This window comes from Corythoichthys intestinalis, chromosome 6 (genome assembly GCF_030265065.1).
Source record: "Corythoichthys intestinalis isolate RoL2023-P3 chromosome 6, ASM3026506v1, whole genome shotgun sequence".
NCBI classification, from domain to species: domain Eukaryota; kingdom Metazoa; phylum Chordata; class Actinopteri; order Syngnathiformes; family Syngnathidae; genus Corythoichthys; species Corythoichthys intestinalis.
The window spans coordinates 17,851,603-17,876,949 of record NC_080400.1 but is presented as its reverse complement, the minus strand read 5'-3'; the positions used below and the strand labels follow the sequence as shown (position 1 = coordinate 17,876,949).

Genomic DNA, 25,347 nt, shown 5'->3' with positions numbered 1-25,347 from the left:
TATTTTATTTTGTTTTTTGTTTACTCCTTAAAAATAGAAAACCGTAAATATTCTCTTTTTAATTTAAATGATTATTATTTTTCAAGAGGAAAAACAAACAGTAACGTACGCAATTGTTTGGTGTCAAATGTTTTCTTGTTAAAATGTGTGTCGTTTTGAACGTAAGTGTGTGTTACAGCTTTACAAATTGTCAAAAGTGAAGCTTCAAAAACCACAATTGCCTTGTTTGCTATCCGTCTAGCTGAACAACTTCACGTTTGGTAAGGACAGAATACGTCATATTAATAAAGTAAAGTAAAGAATAAGGTATTGTGAGGTACAATAAGGCGACAAAAAAAAAACAAAAAAAAAAAGGCGGACGAGACACCGGCATCGTAAAGTCGAAATATTGTAAGTCGAATACGTCATAACCTGGAGACTACCTGTATCTGATTTTAGCTAATCTTGATCTATTAATGACGACTACAGAAATGTTATTAAAATGGAATTTTAGCAAGAAACATGAACTTCGTGGACGACGCAAAATGTTCCACATCATGACAGCTGTCCTGTATAGTGGACTCCTCATACTTTCTGTTGTGTTTGTGCAGTTTGACATGCAGAGGATCACGCTGGAGGAACTCAAGCATGTCCTCTTCTACGCCTTCCGAGACCACCTGACCATGAAGGACATTGAGAACATTATCATCAACGAGGAAGAGAGCCTCAAGGAGAACGCAGGGAACTGTCAGACCGAATTTGAAGGAGGTACCTCGCTGTCGGAAAGCGTTTGGCATCCACTCGTCACGTTTCCCGTCACCTACTGATTTATTGATTTGAGGATGCTGTCAACTGTAATAGCCGGAGCAGATGGATTGGAGAGGATTTGGGAGTCAAAATAAGCCAGTGGAGATGAGTAAGGTTAGGTTACGAGGTGATGAGGAGACTAGAAGGATAGATTTGGGTAATTCCAGAATTGGAGGACATGTGCCTTCAAAATTCTTGAAAAAGAAGTTTTCACCTCTTTTTTTTCCTGATAAACATTCATCAATAATATGTTATAAACGATCAAAAACTTGATTAGCTCATCCTACAGATCAATGGGGAAAGAAAATGTATTAATAATTAATTTGTTGCCATTAACGGTACACTCAAAAAAATGACTCCGATACACTCCAAAAAATGGGGTGTTGAACTGACATAAAAAAATTATGGAAAGAATTTGCACCTGATAATATTGCTTTCCTTCAGCATTTAGCAATTGTGTCCTTTTAACATAAAGCACACGTCTCGCCAACATTGAGCACTTATGTTGCGCGAACATAACGCACTCTTGTTGAGCCAACATAAGGCACTCATGTTCACCCCAAAATACATGTTAAACCGACATTAAAGAAATACATAATTTGCACCTGATTAAATTGCTTTCCTTCAGTATTAAGCAATTGTGTTCTTTTAACAAAAAGCACACATGTTGAACCAACATAAGGCACAATTAGGACTGTCAAATTTATCGCGTTAACGGGCGGTAATTAATTTTTTTAATTAATCACGTTAAAATATTTAACGTATGCATGGAACGACCCACTCATGCATTGCCGCAAACAGACTATAATGGCGCTGTTCTTCGCTTATATAGAGTTAAGAGGCAGTGTCAGGTGAGTAGCGTGGATGCAGACATTCATTTGGGCCATGCTTTTATTTATCTAAAGCTTTGACATGTCTTCCACAACAATACTAAGTATTGAGGAGAGCAACGTGGGGAAGATTAACAGGAATTGCTCTTTTTCTTAACACTCAACATTGTACACAACACAGAGACAATATAGTATTTGCAACCGCTACACACAGTCATGGTTACCCACTTCCCATCATGCATTTGGGCAGAACAGTTTTGTCAATACATTATCTTTTACTGAAAGCTCAACAAATACACTAGATGGCAATATTTAGTCACAACATACAAACTCACAATTATCCTTTAACAATCTATCCGTGGATCCCTTTCACAGAAAGAATGTTAATAACGTTATTAATGTTAATGCCATCTTGTGGCTTTATTGTTATTGTTATAAAGAAAATACAGTACTTATGTCAGTATGTTGAATGTATACATCCATATTGTCTTATCTTTCCATTCCAACAATAATTTACAGAAAAATATGGCATATTTTAGAGATGGTTTGAATTGCGATTAATTACAATGAATTTATTTCTGAGCTGTGATTAACTCGATTAAAAATTTTAATCGTTTGACAGCCCTAATTTTAACATAAATGGCCGTCAATGGCATCAATTTATATATGCCTCAATGGAATCCAGTACATTGGCATCAATAGTAGCGACATTCATGATAGTCAATGGCATGGACGTACATAGCTGTCAGTGGTATTGACTTACTTAGGCGCCACTTCAATGTCAATAGACTGTAATGGTAAGTGGTCAAAAATCACAACCACCTATGTTTTCCTGTTATTGAAAATGAAGGGAAAATGTTTGCCATTCCAAATGAATGGAATTCCAGTCATTTTGATATCTAAACGGTGCCGGTCGGTCAAACGGTTTGGAGTCTCCAGTGTCCCGAAAAAAATTTGTATCATAAGATTATGAAAGAAAGAAAGAAAGAAAGAAAGAAAGAAAGAAAGAAAGAAAGAAAGAAAGAAAGAAAGAAAGAAAGAAAGAAAGAAAGAAAGAAAGAAAGAAAGAAAGAAAGAAAGAAAGAAAGAAAGAGAGAAAGAAAGAAAGATAAAGTTGGGGAATTTTACTAGCTGGGCCTGTGCCTCGTGTTCTTGCTGAAAATGGACATTGTCTTTTAGTAAACTTTTCAACCTGCCTGATTCATTTTTTTGAGTGTAGGTTGTAAAGTTTACTAAAAGACAATGTCCATTTTCAGCAAGAACACATCATGTTTCCAAGGTGAGCATGATTCAATCATGCAGTCCATACATAAACATGAACAATGAATAAGTAGCTAGATTAGATCATGTTGATGCAACATAATGTTACCGTGCCTTTCCAACTAATTGCAATAGTCTCGTCATTTGTCGCGAGATTTAAAAGTAGGGTTGCCAACTCCCTGAAAAAATAAGTGACACCTCATTGGTAGAGCAGGCCGGCCCAATAGACCCTACCCACGTGACGTCACAACTCCGCCCTCCTGACTGGTGCCGCCCAATTGTCCGTCAACACATCGTGTTTACCTGTTACGGCTACGTACATTCCTCCTATTTACGGCGTATTTTCTGCTCGTTAACATTAATAATCAAAATGGTGAAGGCGTGTGTGGCGGTCGGTTGCAATAACAGAGAAGATAGACGGAGAGACTTGAAGTTCTACCGGATTCCGAGAGACCCGGAGAGGAGAGAGCGAGATGGGCTGCTGCAATTCGACGAGAAAACTGGGCTCCAAACGATTACCACAGATTATGTAGTAGTCATTTTATATCTGGTAAGATGCATTTAATATATATTTAGAGGGTTTTGGGCTGACAACCACAAATAAGATCATTGCTAGGCTAATCGCCGACAGCATACACGTATGTATGTAGTGAGAGTGCTATCGCTAAACCATATAAACATTAAAAGCCCTAGCTCCATTGACAAATGACATGAAATACATTAGACTTGACAGTGGATGTTAGCAAGAACAAAAGATTTTGAATTGAAAATTTCGTAACTCACCTTTCCAAGCACAAGATAGATTCCTGCCGAATTTTCGTGGACGAGGACCTGTTTCACCCAACCAGCAAAGAAGTATTTATAAGCCTCCAAGCTCTTAAAGTTTTTCAAACTTTCGTGAGAATAGGCTGATTTTGTGTGGACAAGATAGTTGTACATATCAGGGTAGCTAGCAGATGTCAGGCAAATACGGCGGAGACAGCGGGTCGAAAAACATCGATTTAGGCATCAAATATGGATCTGGCGAATGGATAAACTGAAGCTTTTCCACATAACGCCTTTTATGCGACGCATCAAGTGAGTTTACGGCATCCGAAAGCACCGGGTCTTCCATGAAATGCATTATAAATTGCTCGATCAATTGAGACCATTGATAATACAGACACAAAATGACGGACAAGGGGGCGGAACAATACAGCGATGTCGTGATTTTGTGACGTCGGTGGGTAGGGTCTATAACCGTCACCATTTAATATTATTTTGTTTGTGAAAAGTGTTTTTTTGTTTGTTTTTTTTTTTTATTAGATGGGGCTTTGCAAGGCACAGGCCCAGCTAGTAAAATTCTTCAACTTTATTTTTATTTATTTCTTTCATAATCTTGTTATCCACTTTTTTCGGTGCATTGGAGACTCCAAACTGTTTGTAAGTAAGTCAATACCACTGACAGCTATGTACGTCCATGCTATTGACTATCATGAATTTCGCTACTATTGATGCCAATGTACTGGATTCCATTGAGGCATATATAAATTGATGCCATTGACAGCCATTTACGTTAAAATTAGGGCTGTCAAACGATTAAAATTTTTAATCGCGTTAATCACAGCTTAGAAATTAATTCATCGTAATTAATCGCAAGTCAAACCATCTCTAAAATATGCCATATTTTTCTGTAAATTATTGTTGGAATGGAAAGATAAGACGAGACGGATATATGCATTCAACATACTGACATAAGTACTGTATTTTCTTTATAACAATAACAATAAAGCCACAAGATGGCATTAACATTATTAACATTCTTTCTGTGAAAGGGATCCACGGATAGATACTTTAAGGATAGATGTGAGTTTGTATATTATGACTAAATATTGCCTTGTAGTGTATTTGTTGAGCTTTCAGTAAAAGATAATGTAGTGACAAAACTGTTCTGCCCAAATGCATGATGGGAAGTGGGTAACCATGACTGTGTGTAGCGGCTGCAAATACTATATCGTCTCTGTGTTGTGTAAAATGTTGGGTGTTAAGAAAAAGTTCAATACCTGTTTGTCTTCCCCGCCTCAATAGATAGTATTGTTGTGGAAGACATGTCAAAGCTTTAGATAAATAAAAGCTTGGTCCAAATGAATGTTTGCATCTACTCCACTCACTTATCACTGCCTCTTAACTCTATATATGCGCAGAACGGCGCCATTGTAGTCTGTTTGCGGCAATGCATGAGTGAGTCGTTCCGTGCATGCGTCAAATATTGTAACGTGACTAATTAAAAAGATTAATTACCGCCCATTAACGCGATAAATTTGACAGTCCTAGTTGTGCCTTATGTTGGTTCAACATGTGTGCTTTATGTTAAAAGAATACAATTGCTTAATACTGAAGGAAAACAATTTAATCAGGTGAAAATTATGTATTTCTTTAATGTCGGTTCAACATGTATTTTGGGGTGAACATGAGTGCACTATGTTGGCTCAACAAGAGTGCGTTATGTTCGCGCAACATAAGTGCCTAATGTTGGCGAGACGTGTGCTTTGTGTTAAAAGGACACAATTGCTAAATGCTGAAGGAAAGCAATATTATCAGGTGCAAACTCTTTCCATAAATTTTTTATGTCAGGTCAACACCCCATTTTTTTGAGTATACTAGATGTGAATTTCATTTGGAGTGGGAGGGATGGTAGCGAATGAACGAATTTTCATTCGCTTCCACCTTCCCACTTCAAACGGTTTGCACGTCTAATAGTGATAAACTCATTTTAATTCACAGCAGAAGAACGATTGGATACCACATGGTTGGTCATCTATCACCGTCAATTGCTGATTAATATCTTAAACTTGGCATAGTCACAATAACAGTTTTCCAAATTTGCACTATTGTTAGCTTTTTCATAATATGACAAGCTAGTTGTTTTTTTTATGTCAAGATGGGGTGCTTAGTGTACATTAATTAGAAATAAAATGAACTTTTTTCATTTTGACAAATGGCTGCAATGACACAGAGAGTGAAAAGTTTCAAGGGGTTCAAATACTTTCCGTACCCACTGTATGCCTGCAATGAGAACGCAGCCCAAATGTCCTCCAATTCTGGAATCACCTACAGTGTATCACAAAAGTGAGTACACCCCTCGTGTTTCTGCAGATATTAAAGTATATCTTTTCATGGGACAACACTGACAAAATGACACTTTGGCACAATGAAAAGTAGTCTGGGTGCAACTTATATAATAGAGTTCATTTATTTTCCCCTCAAAATAACTCGAAATATAGCCATTAATATCTAAACCCCTGGCAACAAAAGTGAGTACACCGCATGGGAACTACGTACATCCCTGAATGTCCAAATTGAGTACTGCTAGTCATTTTCCCTCCCAAATGTCACGTGAATCGTTACAGGATTTAAGAGGTGGTGGGGGGGGGGGGGTGTCATTCCCACCAACATGCTTGACTTTAGACATGACACACTTCTCTTTGTACTCCTCACCTGGTCAAATAAATCTTCTCATCATCAATCTCATCAGACCATAGGACATGGTTACAGTAATCTATGTGCTTTGTTGACATGTCTTCAGCCAACTGCTTTCTTGTGTACCATCTTCAGAAGAGGCTTCCTCCTGGGGTGAAAGCCATGCACACCAATTTGATGTACAGTATGGCGTATGATCTGAGCACTAACAGGCTGACCCTCCACCTCTTCAATCTCTGCAGCAATGCTGTCTCGTGACATTTTGGAGGGAAAATGACTAGCAATACTCAATTTGGACATTTAGGGATGTACGTAGTTCCCATGCGGTGTACTCACTTTTGTTGCCGGGGTTTAGATATTAATGGCTATGTTTTGAGTTATTTTGAAGGAAAAAATAAATTAACTATATTATATAAGCTGCACACAGACTACTTTTTATTGTGTCAAAGTGTCATTTTGTCAGTGTTGTCCCATGAAAAGATATACTTTAATATCTGCAGAAATGTGAGGGGTGTACTCACTTTTATGATACACTGTACATGGTGTGATCGCACTTAATACAGAAGTTGTTGAGTTGCCACATGTGTGTGTCAAGCAGTCATTAATTTATTGCCTGCCATTGACAACGATAGAAGCCCAATTCTTATAAACTGGGCGGACGAGCTGTGAATGATCAATTTTCGGTGCCGTCAGCCTCTCCCAGTCAAAATTGAATGGACATTTAGTGGCCTCAATGGTAGGCAATGAGTTAAAAAAGCGTGTTCTTTGGGGTTAAAGGTCACCGTTTGAGCAACAGGTTACATACATTTCCGAAGATTTGGCCAAAGAAGATAGAAACTGTTTTGAGTACAAGCAGGCACAAGCATTTCCCATCTGCCTCCAAGTCCGTCTGGTCCCTTGGTTGTTGAATAGATCCAAATTGAAGGGGGAACTCATTCCTATCAGGTTAGACTAGGTGGCCGTTTACATGGTGACTCTCCGAGAATACGAAAAATTTCAAATTTGCATTTGCATTTGCGTCTCCATTCGAACAATGTCGCAATTCCGCATGAAAACGATGTAGTATTCATGTCAGGGCCTAGAGGGCAGTGCAGATTTACAGGGCGACAGAGAATGATGCACTTTGACCCCACCAAGCTCCCTCAGCCCGGAAAAAAACATGTCCGCCCACTCGAAGCAATGGCATTTTTCTTTTGTTCGAAAAGGCACAAAAATGAAAACATTCAACATATTCATTCATTCATTTTCCATGCCGCTTTTCCTCACGAGGGTCGCGGAGGTGCTGGAGCCTATCCCAGCTAACTCGGGGCAGTAGGCAGGGGACACCCTGAACTGGTTGCCAGCCAATTGCAGGGCACAAGGAGACATACAACCATTCACGCACACACTCATACCTACGGGCAATTTAGAGTGTTCAATCAGCCTACCATGCATGTTTTTGGGATGTGGGAGGAAACCGAAGTTCCCGGAGGAAACCCACGCAGGCACGGGGAGAACATGCAAACTCCACACAGGAAGGCCGAAGCCCGGGATTGAACCCTTGATCTTAGAACTGTGAGGCAGACGTGCTAACCACTCAGCCACCGTGCCGCACATTCAACATATTTAATTTAAAAATATGATTAAAACAGTAAATTAAAGCCGACATTCCGCCATATTTGCTGTTTTTAATGTTTAGTAGCACCGCTGCGCAAGCCCAATGTGACGTGTACAAGTTCTGACGTTATCGGCGCGGTTTCGCGCCGCGGGAGCCTTTCATATGCATGCCGAGGAAGCACCCCTCAAACCCCCACAATCGGATTCTTCCACTTTGGAGGCAGGATTCAGAATTTTTCGTCTTCGCCTTCCGTCTTGGCCGACACCTTATGCACGCGAGGCCACTCCGCAACACAGTCATTGCGTCTTTGTGTCGCAGAGTCGCCATGTAAACTGCCCCTAGTAGACAGACACAGGCGCTGGAAGTCACTCAAAGCAGGGTGTGGTGAGGATCTTTTTTAGTTTTTCCTCATCCAAAAACAGCCGTTTAGGTCCAAATTTGTCATGCTTGCGCGATTTTTCCATACAAGGCGTGAACAGTGGCAGTGCACATGCATAATGCATAGTTTACGTACTATTTCTAGCCTACTACAAAGACAGCATTCCTTGGTAACACTTTATAATTATTCGTTTTACTAGTTAACAGATCGTTAGTAAACTGTTGATAAATGATTTATTGTTGATATGTGAAGTATTTGTTAACAGTTTGTTAAGCATTTACAGGGTGTTTCAATATGGTTGAACCCATTCTAAATGCCCATGCTAGTTGATGGATCTTAATAAAACTACAGTATATACACTTTATGTTGAAGGTCATAAGTTTTATTGGTTAAATATACAAAGAAAAGTACAAATATTTGTTGGTTCTACGGCAGATTCTCATAAAAGTGCAACATGAGCGCAGCCTGCAAAATGCCTTATCAAAATGCCTTTTCTTTTGAAGTGAACGGCATTTCGTCACCTGAAAAGGTAGAAATGCCAAACGTTTCACACAAAAACTTGAAACGTTTCTACACAAACCGTGTTTCAGGTTAAGAACACCTGTAAATACTTAACAAACTGTTAACAAATACTTCACAAATCAACAATAAATCATTTATCAACAGTTTACTAATGATCTATTAACTAGTAAAACCGATAGTTATTATAAGTGTTACCCATTCCTTTTCACCTACAGTGTGTGTTGGAGTTTTTGTATTGGAAATTTTGTGTTGTGTATTACAGTATATAAGGATGCAACAATACTCGGTTTTATATTAAACCTGTCATGATAGTGAGCAGGCACGTGAGATGGCCTGGTGAGGAAGTCAAAAAGTTTATTTGATCCAGAGCGGTGGTGTTGTTCGATGTAGAGAGCTTGGGCAGAGGTAACAAAAGACGTGAGGCGTTGGCGAGATCCTAGGACAAAGCAAGAAAGGTCGATGATCAGATAACGTCACTCAGAAAAATCCAAACGCGAGAAGGTACTAACAGTATACTGAAAAAAGACGATTCAGCGATGTGTTGGAAATCTGGCTGGCTTAAGTAGGCTGGTGATGGTGATTGCTGACAGCTGCCGTCGCTCCGTCAGGTGCTGGGCCTGTAATTGGATGACACACACCCAGACACCTGCCCAGCCAGGGGCCTGACAGAACCGTTCGATACGCTCTCTTCAATTCAATACTCAAAAACATTTGATCCAAATGAAAAGCTACCTAAATGTATTTTCCGAATTTATTTTTGTTGTCTCTCTCGCTAAAATGTCTGGCGCAGCTTTGCCTTGAAAAAACAAACTCTGCCGTTAGCAGCCCCCCTCTTCCACTCCTCCCCCAAGCTGCATGTAAGGTGGGAGCTGTGGCACACGAGGATCATTCCCGCGCCACTGTAGATAGATATGTGAACATGATAAGATGATAGGTTGAGGTATGCTGTTTTTGACTAGCGTTGTCGCGTCTTTTTCCTTCAGTCCACCCGTCGAAGAAGAACCGGCAAACATGCGTGAGGAAGAGTCTAATCTGCGCCTTCGCAATGGCGTTCATCATCAGCGTCATGCTGATCGCAGCCAATCAGATGCTGAGGAACGGCATGGAGTAGCCACGCCCACTGTGACTCGCACGCACGTAAACACACTTTTTGTCTTTTTTCCCTGGCGCTCCACCCCCTTTACTCCGACAGCAGGGACACTCAAGGGCTGACGTTACCCACAATCCTCCTCTGTCCCCTTCTGATGATGCAATAAAACGGCGCCGGCCATGGGAAGGAGGACTTGATTTGAGGAGTTTCACGGAGACGGGATCGACATAGCGACTTGACACGGTGAACGCACGCTTTGGCCGTCGCAAGGAATGCTGGGAATTGTAGTTTTTTTCAATACACTTTCTCCATCAGAACTACTATGAGCGATGGTTCTTCAACCTCCTCTCCTTTCTCCTTCTACTCCGTCCCATTAATCTGTGCTGTTTCCCTTCGAGTTTGTGTGCATCTTCATTTCAGCGTTATTGATCGGTTCACGGTTGATTGACGGATGACACTGTAGTCTTTTTGCATAATAAGCTTTACACATGATCAAGCACATCTTGCAGCAATACCGATATCTCACATCCATTTTCTAAATCTTACACTCATCACTGCATTGGCTGGCACTGACAGTGATAGACATTGGGTGTCAAACTCATCTTTGTCGCAGGCCACATAATAGTTATTGTGACTGCCACCATTAATATTCAACTAATTGTTTAGCAAATACTCTTTCGAGAGTCGATCCATCTTTTAGAGACATACAGTTATATTCAAAATTATTCAACCCCCACTTTCGTATAGTGTTGTGACATGTCTGACATGATCAATGGTGTACCGCAAACACACGTCACTTTTGCTCATTAATATTCATGACGTTAGCAATTGTGGCTAGGCGGGTCAACCTCCCGTTTGTCCCCAAGACTAAATGAATGGAAATGGTGTACGAACGAGATGTTTACTGAGCTAAACTTACCAATTCTGTCTGAAAATGATGTCCCTGGTGCCAAATTGACTGGTAAAGATGTGGAAGAACATACAAATGTTCAGTTAAACAGATGGCTAGAGTGTCGAGGGCTGAAGAAGACGAGCCGATCTGATCCAGAGTTAGCTTTTTTATCGACTCCTTTTTCTTGTGTGCATTGCCTTACGCTACTGACAATGATATTCTCCTGTTTCAACAATCTATCCTTGACCACCATATGCCCTGTGTTTCTTATATATTATATCCTCTGGTTGTCTTACGTCTCTGACCGTTCTTGGGGCAATTTACATTGCTATTTTTGTGTAGCGATCGCAAATGCTACTCAGTGACAGCCAACGAACACTTTTAATTTTCTCATTAATAACTAATCTTAATTCTATCATTTATTTACGCTTCTCCCTTATTAAAGTTGTTTTTTTTTTCAATAGAAAGGGTAACAGTGGCAGTCCAATACCATTTTAATGTTTTTCAGGTCATTCATTGTCAGGCAGAAGCAGCACGGCAAAACGCCACACTAAAAAATAAGTAAAAATATCAAAATGGCTTACCTTTTCATCCTCTGAAAGGACCATGGCCCCCAACAGAATGTTTACTGCATATGATTTGTGAATGGCTTCACCCTGCTGGCTTTAAACAGGTCTTTTGGACGTCTGCACAAGTTGATCCATTCTTCACATTTTGTCCTCCGAGGTTTTTGTTTCGGGAAACGTACGAAGAAAACATCCTTCATATGTCGTAATCTCAAGAGTCGTTTCTACAAGTTCCATAGCAGAAGTGTTTGATCGGCATGTTCTTTTTTGAAAGATTATCAGAGAAAACAAGCAGAAATAACATGGTTTGTATGCGAGGGCGTGTCTATAATGTCCCACTCCCACGTTACGATGGCGATGTCACAGTTTGAAAAAAGCATCTGTGCTGTACACTATTTCATTCATAAACAAACTAGACGAGCACCCTGAGAGAGCAGACTTCAACTTAAGCAGCCAAATTCAAAACATAAGTTGAAAAATAAATGTTAGTATAACACTAGACTGCAGTGGAGGTTGAATGATTTTGAACACAACCGTGGTTGACCTATAAATTGTCCAAATCCTATTGTGGGGCCCTTGATAGCAAGAATGTTCCTATTTTTTCATTTTTTATTCATTCATTTCTATTTTTTTCTCATAAAAATGCAAAAGGGGAAAAACAGTAACAAAGCTCTTTATTTATTTTGTAAATGTTCATTTTTTTAAAAATTATTTTTCATTTTCAAAAACAAAACAGAAAAAAACTAGATATTCTTTTTATTTTGGTTTTGTTTACTCCTTAAAATAGAAAACCGTATTCTCTTTTAAATTTAAATGATTTTTATTATTAAACAAAAAGGAAAAACAAACAGTAAGTAACATTTTTTTTTAATTTAAAAAAGGAGAAAAACTATGCATTTTCTTTTACGAATTTAAATATAATATATATAATAATAATATAATATAAATATCAGATTTTTGTTATCCTTGATCTGTCACTGAGGACAACAGAAGTTTTCTTTAAATTTTATTTTAGCAAAAAAGTTACTGGGGTGTTAATTAATCGGTGGAGTTGATATCAACAAATTCCGTGCAGTTTGTTAGCTATTTGTTGTATTTGTGGCTAAGCTAGCGTGAGTCAATAGTACAGTTCTAGCTTGCCAATAAAAAACAACTAATGGACGCATGAAAATTACTGATCACCAGAGGTGGGTAGAGGAGCCCACAATTTTACTCAAGTAAGAGGAGCGTTACTTCAAAATAATATTACCCAAGTAAAATTAAAAGTAGTCATCCAAAAATGTACTCAAGTACAAGTAAAAAACTATCCAGTGAAAAGACTACTCTAGTAATGAGTAACATTGTGAGTAACTGCTGTAAATCTATACGAACTGTTGTTACAATGATACTGTACAATATCCCACTACATAACCACAATAAGCCAAATAAATTATTTAAAAAAAAAACAAAAAACATTGAATTCCTACGAGAGAAAAAAAATTACATAAATGAAGCATTATTCATCCAAACAGCTTGACTGCCCTCTGGTGGAGAAAATATTTCCTTCATAATTACTATTATGAAATCAAAAGGATCATATCTCCGGTTTTCCGTGGTCAATCGGTGCCAAATAAAAACTTGGAGAGAGGTTAAAATCCGCGCTTTCGAGTCATGTTGAGGGAAGCGCTCTATGTCAAATAATTAGTTTGTTTTTTTTTTTTTTTTTAAATCAGTGCTTTAAAGATACCACATAATTGAACAGGCTCGTGTGAACATAGAACGGCAAGCTTGCATCTGATTGGTATAATGGAGTCATGTGATCATTGTTGCAACGTCTCATTGGTGAAATTGGTAGAACTACTCCTGGCATTGCTAGCAAAATAAATAAATAAATGTAATATGTAAAATAAAGAGGAAAAATATAACGACTCTTCTGAAGCCCAAAGTAGCAGAGTAAGAGTAGCGTTTTTTTCTTCAAAAATCTACTCAAGTAAAAGTAAAAAGTATGGCTTAGTAAAACTACTCTTAGAAGTGCATTTTTCTCAAAAAGTTACTCAAGCAAATGTAACAGTGCATCCAACCCGTTACTACCCACCTCTGCCGATGTCCCATGCAATCAATAGTTTTGGGTATGTTTTCGGGATAAAGTTATTAATACAATTTACCATTGCATGTCAATAATTGTAGTATGGACAGAAACATTTGTAATCCAGCAGCTCTGCAGGGAACAGGCTGCAGAGCAGAGTGATATTTTTTCCACCCATGTATTTATGTCGTAGCCAGCTGCAAGTAGCCAGTTTATATTGTTCCTCGTTCTTCGTACGGAATTTGTGGAAACTTTCCTTTGCCCATTTCTTCTGTTTCCACAGCCTCTAAATGCACATTTCACCATGTTGCCGTCCTTCAGTCAAGTCAGTTGACTGATGCTGCATTCGAGGAAGGTGTAAAGTCGGAGTTTCCAACCTCTGACCTGGAAATATATCACTGGAAAGCCACTCGAACTGGGAGGTTTTAGTCACGAAGTTGGAAAAAAAAGTACCCAGTAATCACAAGTTGATTCAATCTGACATCAATCGACGAAATAGCGCTGTCTGTCGAAAAGCAGACTGTCAATAGTAAAACTAAAGATGGCAGTTTACAGTTTGTCCTATTTACCTTAGCCGTTGTTTTTTCTCCACTATTTAATTGCTAAGCAGATTTGCTGGAGGTCAAAATGTCTTTTGATGGCCAAAATAATAAACAACTTGTCACGATCAGCCATCTTTGCAGTTACCATTCGCTTGGAACGCTATGAGGTCGCAACTGGTACCATCAGAGTGCGATAAGTCAGACTTCTACCTTCTTCAAATGCAGCCTGAGCACGAGTGACCGAAGCACTCATGTCTACTGTAGTCACATTCAATGTTCCCTCTCAATCTTCATGTGTCTGAGCAGACACGCAAGCTCCCTGAGCAAACAGAGGACCACTGTGAGCAACATCAGATGTGTTCGCTGTGGCCACACATCAGTATCACACCTGTTGAAAACCTTGGATCACAGCAAGATACGTGGCTTTTTAAAAGAATGAAAATACAGCAGCAATTTGCATTAGTTTAGTTTTAATATACCGTATTGGTCCGAATATAAGATGGGGTTTTTTGCATTGAAATAAGATTGCAAAAGAGGGGGTCGTTTTATATTCGCGGTCTAGACGTTATACATGACGCCAGATATCATTGAAGCGATGTTCTGTTATGACATATCTCAGCTACTCTCCCCACTAGATGGCGCCAGATATTATTGAAGCGATGTACATATACATACATACAGCGATATACATATATATATATTACTCAGTTTTACAGCTTGTTCTTTTATTTGCACATACTGTACTCTGACAGCCATTCCATCTTAAAAGAACCGCTTTTCTTTTTTAATTTGGCTTGATGAGTGTAGTATTGCTGCCCGTTCCTTTTGCTATGATCAGGAGTTAGCATTTGCGTCTCTACTCCGCTGCACTGCTGTTGGCTAGCTAACCTGCAAGGCACATACAGTGGGGCAAATAAGTATTTAGTCAACCACCAATTGTGCAAGTTCTCCTACTTGAAAAGATTAGAGTGGCCTGTAATTGTCAACATGGGTAAACCTCAACCATGAGAGACGGAATGTTGAAAAAAAAAAAACAGAAAATCACATTGTTTGATTTTTAAAGAATTTATTTCCAAATTAGAGTGGAAAATAAGTATTTGGTCACCGACAAACAAGCAACATTTCTGGCTGTCAAAGAGGTCTAACTTCTTGTAACGAAGTCTAACGAGGCTCCACTCGTTACCTGGATTAATGGCACCTGTTTTAACTCATTATCAGTATAAAAGACACCTGTCCACAATCTCAGTCAGTCACACTCCAAACTCCACTATGGCCACGACCAAAGAGCTGTCGAAGGACACCAGAGACAAAATTGTAGGCCTGCGCCAGGCTATGAAGACTGAATCTGCAATGGGTAAAACGCTTGGTGTAAAGAAATTAACTGTGGGAGCAATTATTAGAAAATGGAAGACATACAAGACCACTGATAATCTCCCTCGATCTGGGGCTCCATGCAAGATATCACCCCGTGGCGTCAAATTGATAACAAGAATCCCAGAACCACACGGGGGGACCTAGTGAATGACCTACAGGGAGCTGGGACCACAGTAACAAAGGCTACTATCAGTAACACAATGCGCCGCCAGGGACTCAAATCCTGCACTGCCAGACGTGTCCCCCTGCTGAAGCCAGAACACGTCCAGGCCCGTCTGCAGTTCGCTAGAGAGCATTTGGATGATCCAGAAGAGGACAGGGAAATTGTTATGGTCAGATTCAACCAAAATAGAACTTTTTGGTAGAAACACAGGTTCTGGTGTTTGGAGGAGAAAGAATACTGAATTGCATCCGAAGAACACCATACCCACTGTGAAGCATGGGGGTGCAAACACCATGCTTTGGGGCTGTTTTTCTGCATAGGGACCAGGACGACTGATCTGTGTAAAGTAAAGAATGAATGGGGCCATCTATCGAAAGATTTTGAGTGAAAATCTCCTTCCATCAGCAAGGGCATTGAAGATGAGACGTGGTTGGGTCTTTCAGCATGACAATGCTCCCAAACACACAGCCAGGGCAACAAAGGAGTGGCTTTGTAAGAAGCATTTCAAGGTCCTGGAGTGGCCTTGCCAGTCTGCAGATCTCAACCCCATAGAAAATCTGTGGAGGGAGTTTAAAGTCCGTGTTTCCCAACGACAGCCCCAAAACATCACTGCTCTAGAGGAGATCTGCATGGAGGAATGGGCCAAAATACCAGCAAAAGTGTGTGAAAAGCTTGTGAAGAGTTACAGAAAACGTTTAGCCTCTGTAATTTTTTTCCACATTCCGTCTCTCATGGTTGAGGTTTACCCATGTTGACAATTACAGGCCTCTCTAATATTTTCAAGTGGGAGAACTTGCATAATTAGTGACTGTGAGTTGACTAAATACTTATTTCCCCCACTGTATGGGCTGCGTTGCGTAAGTCAAGTGAACTGTGTCACATTATTGGCTAGATACCTGTTGCTCATTGAGTTACGTTGCAAAATGGTACAGAAAACCTTCTGTAAATCAACACAGGAGTCTAGCTCGCTTTTCACTCGTTCTCCGCACCCACCCAAGTCATGCATCTTACAACTCTATATAATCGTGGTGTAGTAACCCACCAATAGGAGCGTCGCGTTGGCGTATGGAACGCACCAATGGAAGTGTCGCATTGGTGTATCAAACGCACCGATCGGAGTGCTGTGCTGTGCTACGTTTCTGTTGAATTTTATTTCGTGCGCTGCATCGATTTTCTTGTGCGCTGAGTTTGTGCAAGTGATTGCGCACGCGCGCAGCTTAGAAGGAACATTGGTCACATTATGCATTTAAAAAAAATAGTCCTGCAGAATGAAATGAATTACGGCGGCTTGGTGTGACATTTTTGTGGCTGCATGGTTATTTCAAACAATGATCTGCATTTTGAATTTAATTGACTATCTTACAACTGTTAATGTCGTTTTATATTAGCATGCTAGGATTGTACTATTGACTCGTGGTAGTTTAGCCAATCCGGAGCCCTGAAACTAACAAATAACTGACAAACTACACGGAATTTGTTAAAATCAACTCCACCGATTGATTGAACCCCTGCTAACTCAAAGATTAAGCCTAATGTCAAAAATTCGGAACTTCCACTTTAATGCACAGGATTGACTTTCGCGGGCCTCACAAAATGTTGGGCAGTGCCGGATCAGGCCCCCGGGCCTTTTGTTTGACAACAGTGTGATAGATGAAACAGAGTTGCTTTAAATCGGAACTGTTTTACACTGTAACTTTCTCAAATTGTCACTTAAAACACCCAAACAAAGGAAAAATGTGCTCAACCTTCCAACTGTTATCTCGGCTTTAATTGTTTGTCATAAATTCACACTGAGTACCATTGACAGCAACAGAAGTCCAGTCCAATTGGACTAATTGGGCTGGCAGCGACCATTCGCTTGCTGCTTGCCCTCCCTGTCCAAATGGATTGGACATCTATCCCCGTCAATGGCGCCAAAACATGCTCATTCAAGGAAGAAGCCACGTGGTCTCTTTGACCCCGCCCACACGTCGTGGTTCGTTATGTGTTGTGTACGTATGTTCTGGGAAGTAACAAATCACTGTGACTGCACAAATAACAGCAACGCCCACGCACCGGGTGACGTCACTCTAAGGCACGTGCGTGTTCCAAGCCATAATAGACACAAACGGGATGGCCAGTAATTTGGTGTGAGCGCGCCCTCTAGTGGTCATCACACGAATGACGTATTGGCTTGCATTTTTAGTATGAATTACGGTACTACGAAGAAAATCTTATCTTCAGCCATATTGATTTAATGTTATAAAGCGAACATTACTAGTAGATTATTTTTTTGTATTGGTGGGTTCGTTTATAGAAAATATAATATATCAAATACAAGGTGTATGAAAATTTCATTTTTTAAATGAATATAATGTCTTGTATTTTGTTATTTAATGTGTTTTACTCACTGCTTATTAATGTAAACGTAAAATAATCCACTTTCATTTTATAATTTATAGATGATATATTTTCTAACATTTTACAATTTATTTGAAAAAAAAAGTTATAATAATAAACGCATGTGTATGATTGTCTATTTTAATAGTACAATAAATCGTCCTCGTTATTTATGATACAAAAAATATAATTACAATGAATTAACAAGTGATTTATTCTAACAATTACAGTGGTATGAAAAAGTATCTGAACCTGTTGGAATTTCTCACATTTCTGCATAAAATCACCATCAAATGTGATCTGACCTTTGTCAAAAACACACAGATGAAAAAACAGCGTCTGCTTTAACTAAAAGCACCCAAACATTTATAGGTGTTCATATTTTAACGAGGATAGTATGCAAACAATGACAGAACGGGGGGAAAATAAGCAAGCGAACCATCACATTTAATATTTTGTGCCCCCCCCCCCCCCCCCCCCCTTAGGCAGCAATAACATCAACCAGACGCTTCCTGTAGCTAAAGATCAGTCTGGCACATCGATCAGGACTAATCTTGGCCCATTCTTCTCGACAAAACTGCTGAACTTTCAATCAGATTCTTGGGATGTCTGGCATGAATCGCTGTCTTTAGGTCATGCCACAGCATCTCAATGGGGTTCAAGTCTGGACTTTGACTTGGCCACTCCAGATTGTGTATTTTGTTCTTCTGAAACCGTTCTGAAGTTGATTTACTTCTGTGTTTTGAATAATTGTCGTGTTGCAGCATCCATCCTCTTTTTAGCCTCAACTGTCTGAGAGACGGCCTCAGGTTTTCCTGCAAAATATCCTGATATAATTTTGAATTCGTTCTTCCATTAATGATTGAAAGTTGTCCAGGCCCCGAGGCAGCAAAACAGCCCCAAATCATGATGCTCCCACCACCATTCTTCATGGTGGGGATGAGGTGTTGATAATTGTGAGCATTTCCATTTTTCCTCCACACACAACGTTGTGTGTTACTTCCAAATAATTCAACTTTGGTTTCATCAGCCAACAAAATATTTTGCCAAAACATCTGTGGAGTGTGCGCGCCAAACTCTCTCCAATTGTAGACAACTTATCTGACTGTCGATTGATGAACATCCAGACTTATAGAGATGGTTTTGAATCCTTTCCCAGCTTTATACAAATCAAAAATCCTTGGTCACAGGTCTTCAGACAGCTCTTTTGACCGAGCCATGATGCACGTCAGACAATGCTTCTCATCAAGACATTTCTTTATCAGGTGTGTGTTTAATAGTGGGCATGGCAGCTTTAAACCACTCATCATATATTGGGCACATTCGTTTCAATTGCTCTTTAAGTCTCCTTAGGCAGAGGGTTCACTTACTTATTTTTTCCTTTTCTGTCATTGTTTGCATGCTGTCCTCATTAAAAAATGAAAACCTATAAATATTTGGGGGTTTTAGTTAAAGCAGATACTGTTTTTACATCTGTGTGATTTTGACAAAGATCAGATCACATTTAATGGTGATTTTATGCAGAAATGTGAGAAATTCCAAAAGGTTCAGATACTTATTCATACCACTGTACAATTTTAAACGCACGTGTAAAATAATTCATTCCAGTAACAGACTCATTCATTACAATAATAAAGAAGGCAGCGGGCTCGTCCACTTTACCCAACGCTGCTCTCACAGCAGCATCGTAATTATTCTGAAAGACCAATATTGCAAAACTTGTACAGGAAACCACACTTTTCATGTCATTTTTATTTTACACCTTCCACAAGGGAACTTCTTATTTTAGAAAGCAGCCTTGCAGGAGTGTTTGCATGCCTCCATTCCTGGGCTGGAAAAGAACACCAGTGTGTCTCTGGAGTAGCATGGACACTCGCAACACAATATATTAACCAAGCACACACATACACTTTGCATGTGCAACACGTGTAGACTTGGAATTGTTATATTTAACAATGCTCAGTGTGTAAATACTGAACATGTGCAAGATCATGCAATAAATCTTTGTTTTTCAAACCTACTGTGTACTTCTGCTATCCGTACCTCACTGTGGTTGAGTAGGTAGGTAGGCGAGAATGGGGTTGGTTTCATCAGGGTTACCTTAAAGTCCCTATAACAGGATAAAAAAAGTCTCTCTCTCTCTCTCTCTCTCTTTATATATATATATATATATATATATATATATATATATATATATATATATATATATATATATATTAGGGCTGTCAAAATTATCGCGTTAACGGGCGTTAATTAATTTTTTAAAATTAATCACGTTAAAATATTTGACGCAATTAATGCAGATGCCCCGCTCAGACAAATTTACTGTCCAGTGAAACGCTCACTTGTTAATTGTGTTTTATGGAGTTTTGCCGCCCTCTGCTGGCGCTTGGGTGCGACTGATTTTATAGGCTTCAGCACCCATGAGCATTGTGTAAGTAATTATTGACATCAACAATGGCGGGCTACTAGTTTATTTTTTGATTGAAAATTTTACAAATTGTATTAAAACGAAAACATTAAGAGGGGGTTTTAATATAAAATTTCTATAACTTGTACTAACATTTTTCTTTTAAGAACTACAAGTCTTTCTATCCATGGATCACTTTAACAGAATGTTAATAATGTTAATGCCATCTTGTTGATTTATGTATATATCCATCTTGTGTCGTTCCATTCTAACAATAATTTACAGAAAAATATGGCATATTTTATAGATGGTTTGAATTGCGATAAATTGCGATTAATTACGATTAATTATTTTTTTAAGCTGTAATTAACTCGATTAAAAATTTTAATCATTTGACAGCCCTAATATATATATATATATATATATATATATATATATACATATATATATATATATATATATATATGTACACACATATAATATGTACAGTTGTGGTCAAAAGTTTACATACACTTGTGAAGAACATAATGTCATGGCTCTCTTGAGTTTCCAGTTATTTCTACAACTCTGACTTTTCTCCGATACAGTGATTGTAACAGATACTTCTTTGTCACAAAAAACATTCATGAAGTTTGGTTCTTTTATGACTTTATTATGGGTTAACAGAAAAAGTGATCAAATCTGATGGGTCAAAAATGTACATACAGCAACACGAATTAGTAATTTCTTGTGAGTGATTGTTGACTTGAACAATCATTGACTTGAACAAGTCAGGAAAGTCACTTGGAGCCATTTCAAATCAGCTGCAGGTCCCAAGAGCAACAGTGCAAACAATTGTTTGTAAGTATAAAGTGCATGGCACTGTTTTGTCACTGCCACGATCAGGAAGAAAACGCAAGCTATCACCTGCTGCTGAGAGAAAATTGGTCAGGAGGGTGAAGATTCAACCGAGAATCACCAAAAAGCAGATCTGCCAAGAATTAGAAGCTGCTGGAACACAGGTGTCAGTGTCCACAGTCAAGCGTGTTTTGCTTCTCCATGGACTGAGAGGCTGCCGTGCAAGAAGGAAGCCCTTGCTCCAAAAGCGGCGCCTTAAGGCTCGACTGAAGTTTGCTGCTGATCACATGGACAAAGATAAGACCTTCTGGAGGAAAGTTCTGTGGTCAGGCGAAACAAAAATCGAGCTGTTTGGCCACAATGCCCAGCAATATGTTTGGAGGAGAAAAGGTGAGGCCTTTAACCCCAAGTACACCATGCCTACCGTCAAGCACGGTGGTGATAGTATTATGCTGTGGGGCTGTTTTGCTGCCAATGGAACTGGTGCTTTACAGAGAGTAAATGGGATAATGAAGAAGGAGGATTACCTCCAAATTCTTCAAGATAACCTCACGTCATCAGCCCGAAGATTGGGTCTTGGGCGCAGTTGGGTGTTCCAACAGGACAATGACCCCAAAAACACATCAAAAGTGGTAATGGAATGGCTAAATCAGGCTAGAACTAAGGTTTTCGAATGGCCTTCCCAAAGTCCCATTGAGAACTTGTGGACAATGCTGAAGAAACAAGTCCATGTCAGAAAGCCATCAAATTTAACTGAACTGCACCAATTCTGTCAAGAGGAGTGGTCAAAGATTCAACCAGAAGCTTGCCAAAATCTTGTGGATGGCTACCAAAAGCGCCAAATTGAAGTGAAAACGGCCAAGGGACATGTTACCAAATATTAGCGCTGCTGTATGTATATTTTTGACCCAGCAGATTTGATCACTTTTTTCTGTTCACCCATAATAAAGTCATAAAAGAACCAAACTTCATGAATGTTTTTTGTGACAAAGAAGTATCTGTTCCAATCACTCTATCAGAGAAAAATCAGAGTTATAGAAATAACTGGAAACTCAACAGAGCCATGACATTATGTTCTTCACAAGTGTATGTAAACTTTTGACCACAACTGTATATATAATATGTATATATGTATATAGAAAACACTACGTTCACTTATATCCTGGTCATCTCCTGGGGGCTAAGCCCCCCTAATTCTTCAAAGCTAGTGACGCCCCTCCATTTGGACATGAAAAAGGTGTACGAACCAATTTTAGTTGGCGTAATTCTTATAAATTCAATTTTGATTATTCACAACACTGCCCTCTGGTGGTCGAGTTATAGCAGTATGACAACCAACTCAATTTTCCCCTACTAGTAAAAGCATACCTGACAAGTTGTACGGTTTCGGCGTAATTTGTACAAGTGAGCACTGATTTTTAAATGTGTACGCCGTACGTTCAAAATGTGTAGGTTTTTCGTTCATTACGTTTTTTTTTCTCCGTTCGGATTTTGTCACCGTTTCAGCAACGAGACAATGTGCGTTACGATGGTGGTTGAATGACGCGAGAAAAGTCAGAGACACGGAGAGAGAACAGTGTTTGTTGTGACGCTGTAGCAAGCGCGATGCTAGGCTAGGTGGCTCCAATATTTCCTGACTGTAGCAGACAGCCTACAATTTACGCCTAGATATCACATGCATATAGAACTACATGCGAAATGACAGACACCGCGGCATTCGTAAACAGCCGCCATTTTAAAGCAGAAGACTTCTCAGAAAGGCTCTGTTGTAGTGAACCTTCCAAGCGAACCTAAGTAACTTTTTATCTAAAATACTCCTAAATCGGCAAAATCTTGACTTGAATCTATCTTTAAATGATGAAACCATTTTAAAACTTTCACATATCGAAAGTAGACCGAAGGGAACTAATGCAAAGACGGTAGCAATTTTAACAACTTTAACAGTTGATTCACAACATTAAATGACTTTCAAATAAAGCAAAGGTTACTATGTTTTTTGTTTTTGAAAAAATGAAAAAAAAAACATGAAAGGTAACACCAGTTACTATGCCAAGTAACTAATTACTCTTATATTCAGGTAACTGAGTTACTAACTCAATTACTTTTTGGGAGAAGTAATTTGTAAGTGTAATTAATTACTTATGCAGAATGCAGAATGAAAAGTGACGAAAGAGGAGATTTCCTTCTGCCAATTTGTTGCCGAACACAATTTGCCTGCAACTATTGCTGATCCCTTCTCAGAATTAGCAAAAGAAATGTTCCCTGACTCAAAGATTGCATCGGTAAGTTAATTTTATCAATTGACCTTTTTCATTTATAATTGGACACGCTAACAAACTACTTTCAAGTCAAACTGAATTGCGAGCTGAAGTGCCAGGTAGTGCAGCCATCAAATGATATGATAGAAATTGCCACAAGTGCTACATACAATTATAACAAAAGTCACTGTTAAATTTTAGTAACCACGATGTAGCTGAAGATATTGATTGTTCTTTGATTGCACCAGGTTATATGTTACAATATTACCAATGAATTCACATTTTAAAAATTGAGTTTTATTTTTGTTTCATATTGCACGCTATATACAGTGGGGCAAATAAGTATTTAGTCAACCACTAATTGTGCAAGTTCTCCCACTTGAAAATATTAGAGAGGCCTGTAATTGTCAACATGGGTAAAACTCAACCATGAGAGACAGAATGTGGGAAAAAACCCTGAAAATCACATTGTTTGATTTTTAAATAATTTATTTGCAAATCATGGTGGAAAATAAGTATTTGGTCAATACCAAAAGCTCATCTCAATGCTTTGTTATGTACCGTTTGTTGGCAATAACGGCGCCTAAACGCTTTCTGTAACTCTTCACAAGCTTTTCACACACTGTTGCTGGTATTTTGGCCCATTCCTCCATGCAGATCTCCACTAGAGCAGTGATGTTTTGGGGCTGTCGTTGGGCAACACAGACTTTCAACTCCCTCCACAGATTTTCTATGGGGTTGAGATCTAGAGACTGGCTAGGGCACTCCGGGACCTCGAAATGCTTCTTACGGAGCCACTTCTTTGTTGCCCTGGCTGTGTGTTTGGGATCATTGTCATGCTGAAAGACCCAGCCACGTTTCATCTTCAATGCCCTTGCTGATGGAAGGAGATTTTCACTCAAAATCTCTCGATACATGGCCCCATTTATTCTTTTACACAGATCAGTCGTCCTGGTCCCTTTGCAGAAAAACAGCCCCAAAGCATGATGTCACCACCCCCATGCTTCACAGTGGGTATGGTGTTCTTCGGATGCAATTCAGTATTCTTTCTCCTCCAAACACCAGAACCTGTGTTTCTACCTAAAAGTTCTATTTTGGTGTCATCTGGCCATAACACATTCTCCCAGTCCTCTTCTGGATCATCCAAATGCTCTCTAGCGAAACGCAGACTTACCTGGACGTGTACTGGCTTCAACAGGGGTACACGTCTGGCAGTGCAGGATTTGAGTCCCTGGCGGCGCATTGTGTTACTGATAGTAGCCTTTGTTACTGTGGTCTCAGCTCTCTGTAGGTCATTCACTAGGTCCCCCTGTGTGGTTCTGGGATTTTTGCTCACCGTTCTTGTTATCATTTTGACGCCACAGGGTGAGATCTTGCATGGAGCCCCAGATCGAGGGAGATTATCAGTGGTCTTGTATGTCTTCCATGTTCTAATAATTGCTCCCACAGATGTTTTTTTTTACACCAAGTGTTTTACCTATCGCAGATTCAGTCTTCCCAGCCTGGTGCAGGTCTACAATTTTGTCTCTGGTGTCCTTCGACAGCTCTTTGGTCATGGCCATTGTGGAGTTTGGAGTGTGACTGACTGAGATTGTGGACAGGTGTCTTTTATACCGAAAATGAGTTAAAACAGGTGCTATTAATACACTTAACGAGTGGAGCCTCGTTAGAAGAAGTTAGACCTCTTTGACAGCCAGAAATCTTGCTTGTTTACTTATTTTCCACTCTAATTTGGAAATAAATTCTTTAAAAATCAAACAATGTGATTTTCAGTTTTTTTCCGTCACTCTAACGCTCATGGTTGAGGTTTACCCATGTTGATAATTACAGGCCTCTCTAATCTTTTCAAGTAGGAGAACTTGCACAATTCGTGGTTGACTAAATACTTATTTGCCAAACTGTACAACGTTGTAAAATTAGTCACCAATTTGTAAGGGC

The 25,347-nt window shown here is 39.3% G+C and overlaps 1 protein-coding gene across 2 annotated transcripts in view; it reads left to right on the top strand.

Annotated features, from left to right (window-relative positions):
- Nucleotides 1-19,912, top strand: part of LOC130917898 (calcium-binding protein 8) — a 92,695-nt gene extending 72,783 nt beyond the window's left edge. For both annotated transcript variants that reach the window (XM_057839660.1, XM_057839659.1), the window contains exons 5-6: nt 591-747; nt 9,817-19,912. In XM_057839660.1, coding sequence (XP_057695643.1) covers nt 591-747; nt 9,817-9,944 — 285 coding nt within the window. In that variant the 3' untranslated portion in view covers nt 9,945-19,912. The remainder of the gene's footprint in view (nt 1-590; nt 748-9,816) is intronic.
- The last annotated feature ends 5,435 nt before the right edge of the window (nt 19,913-25,347 follow it).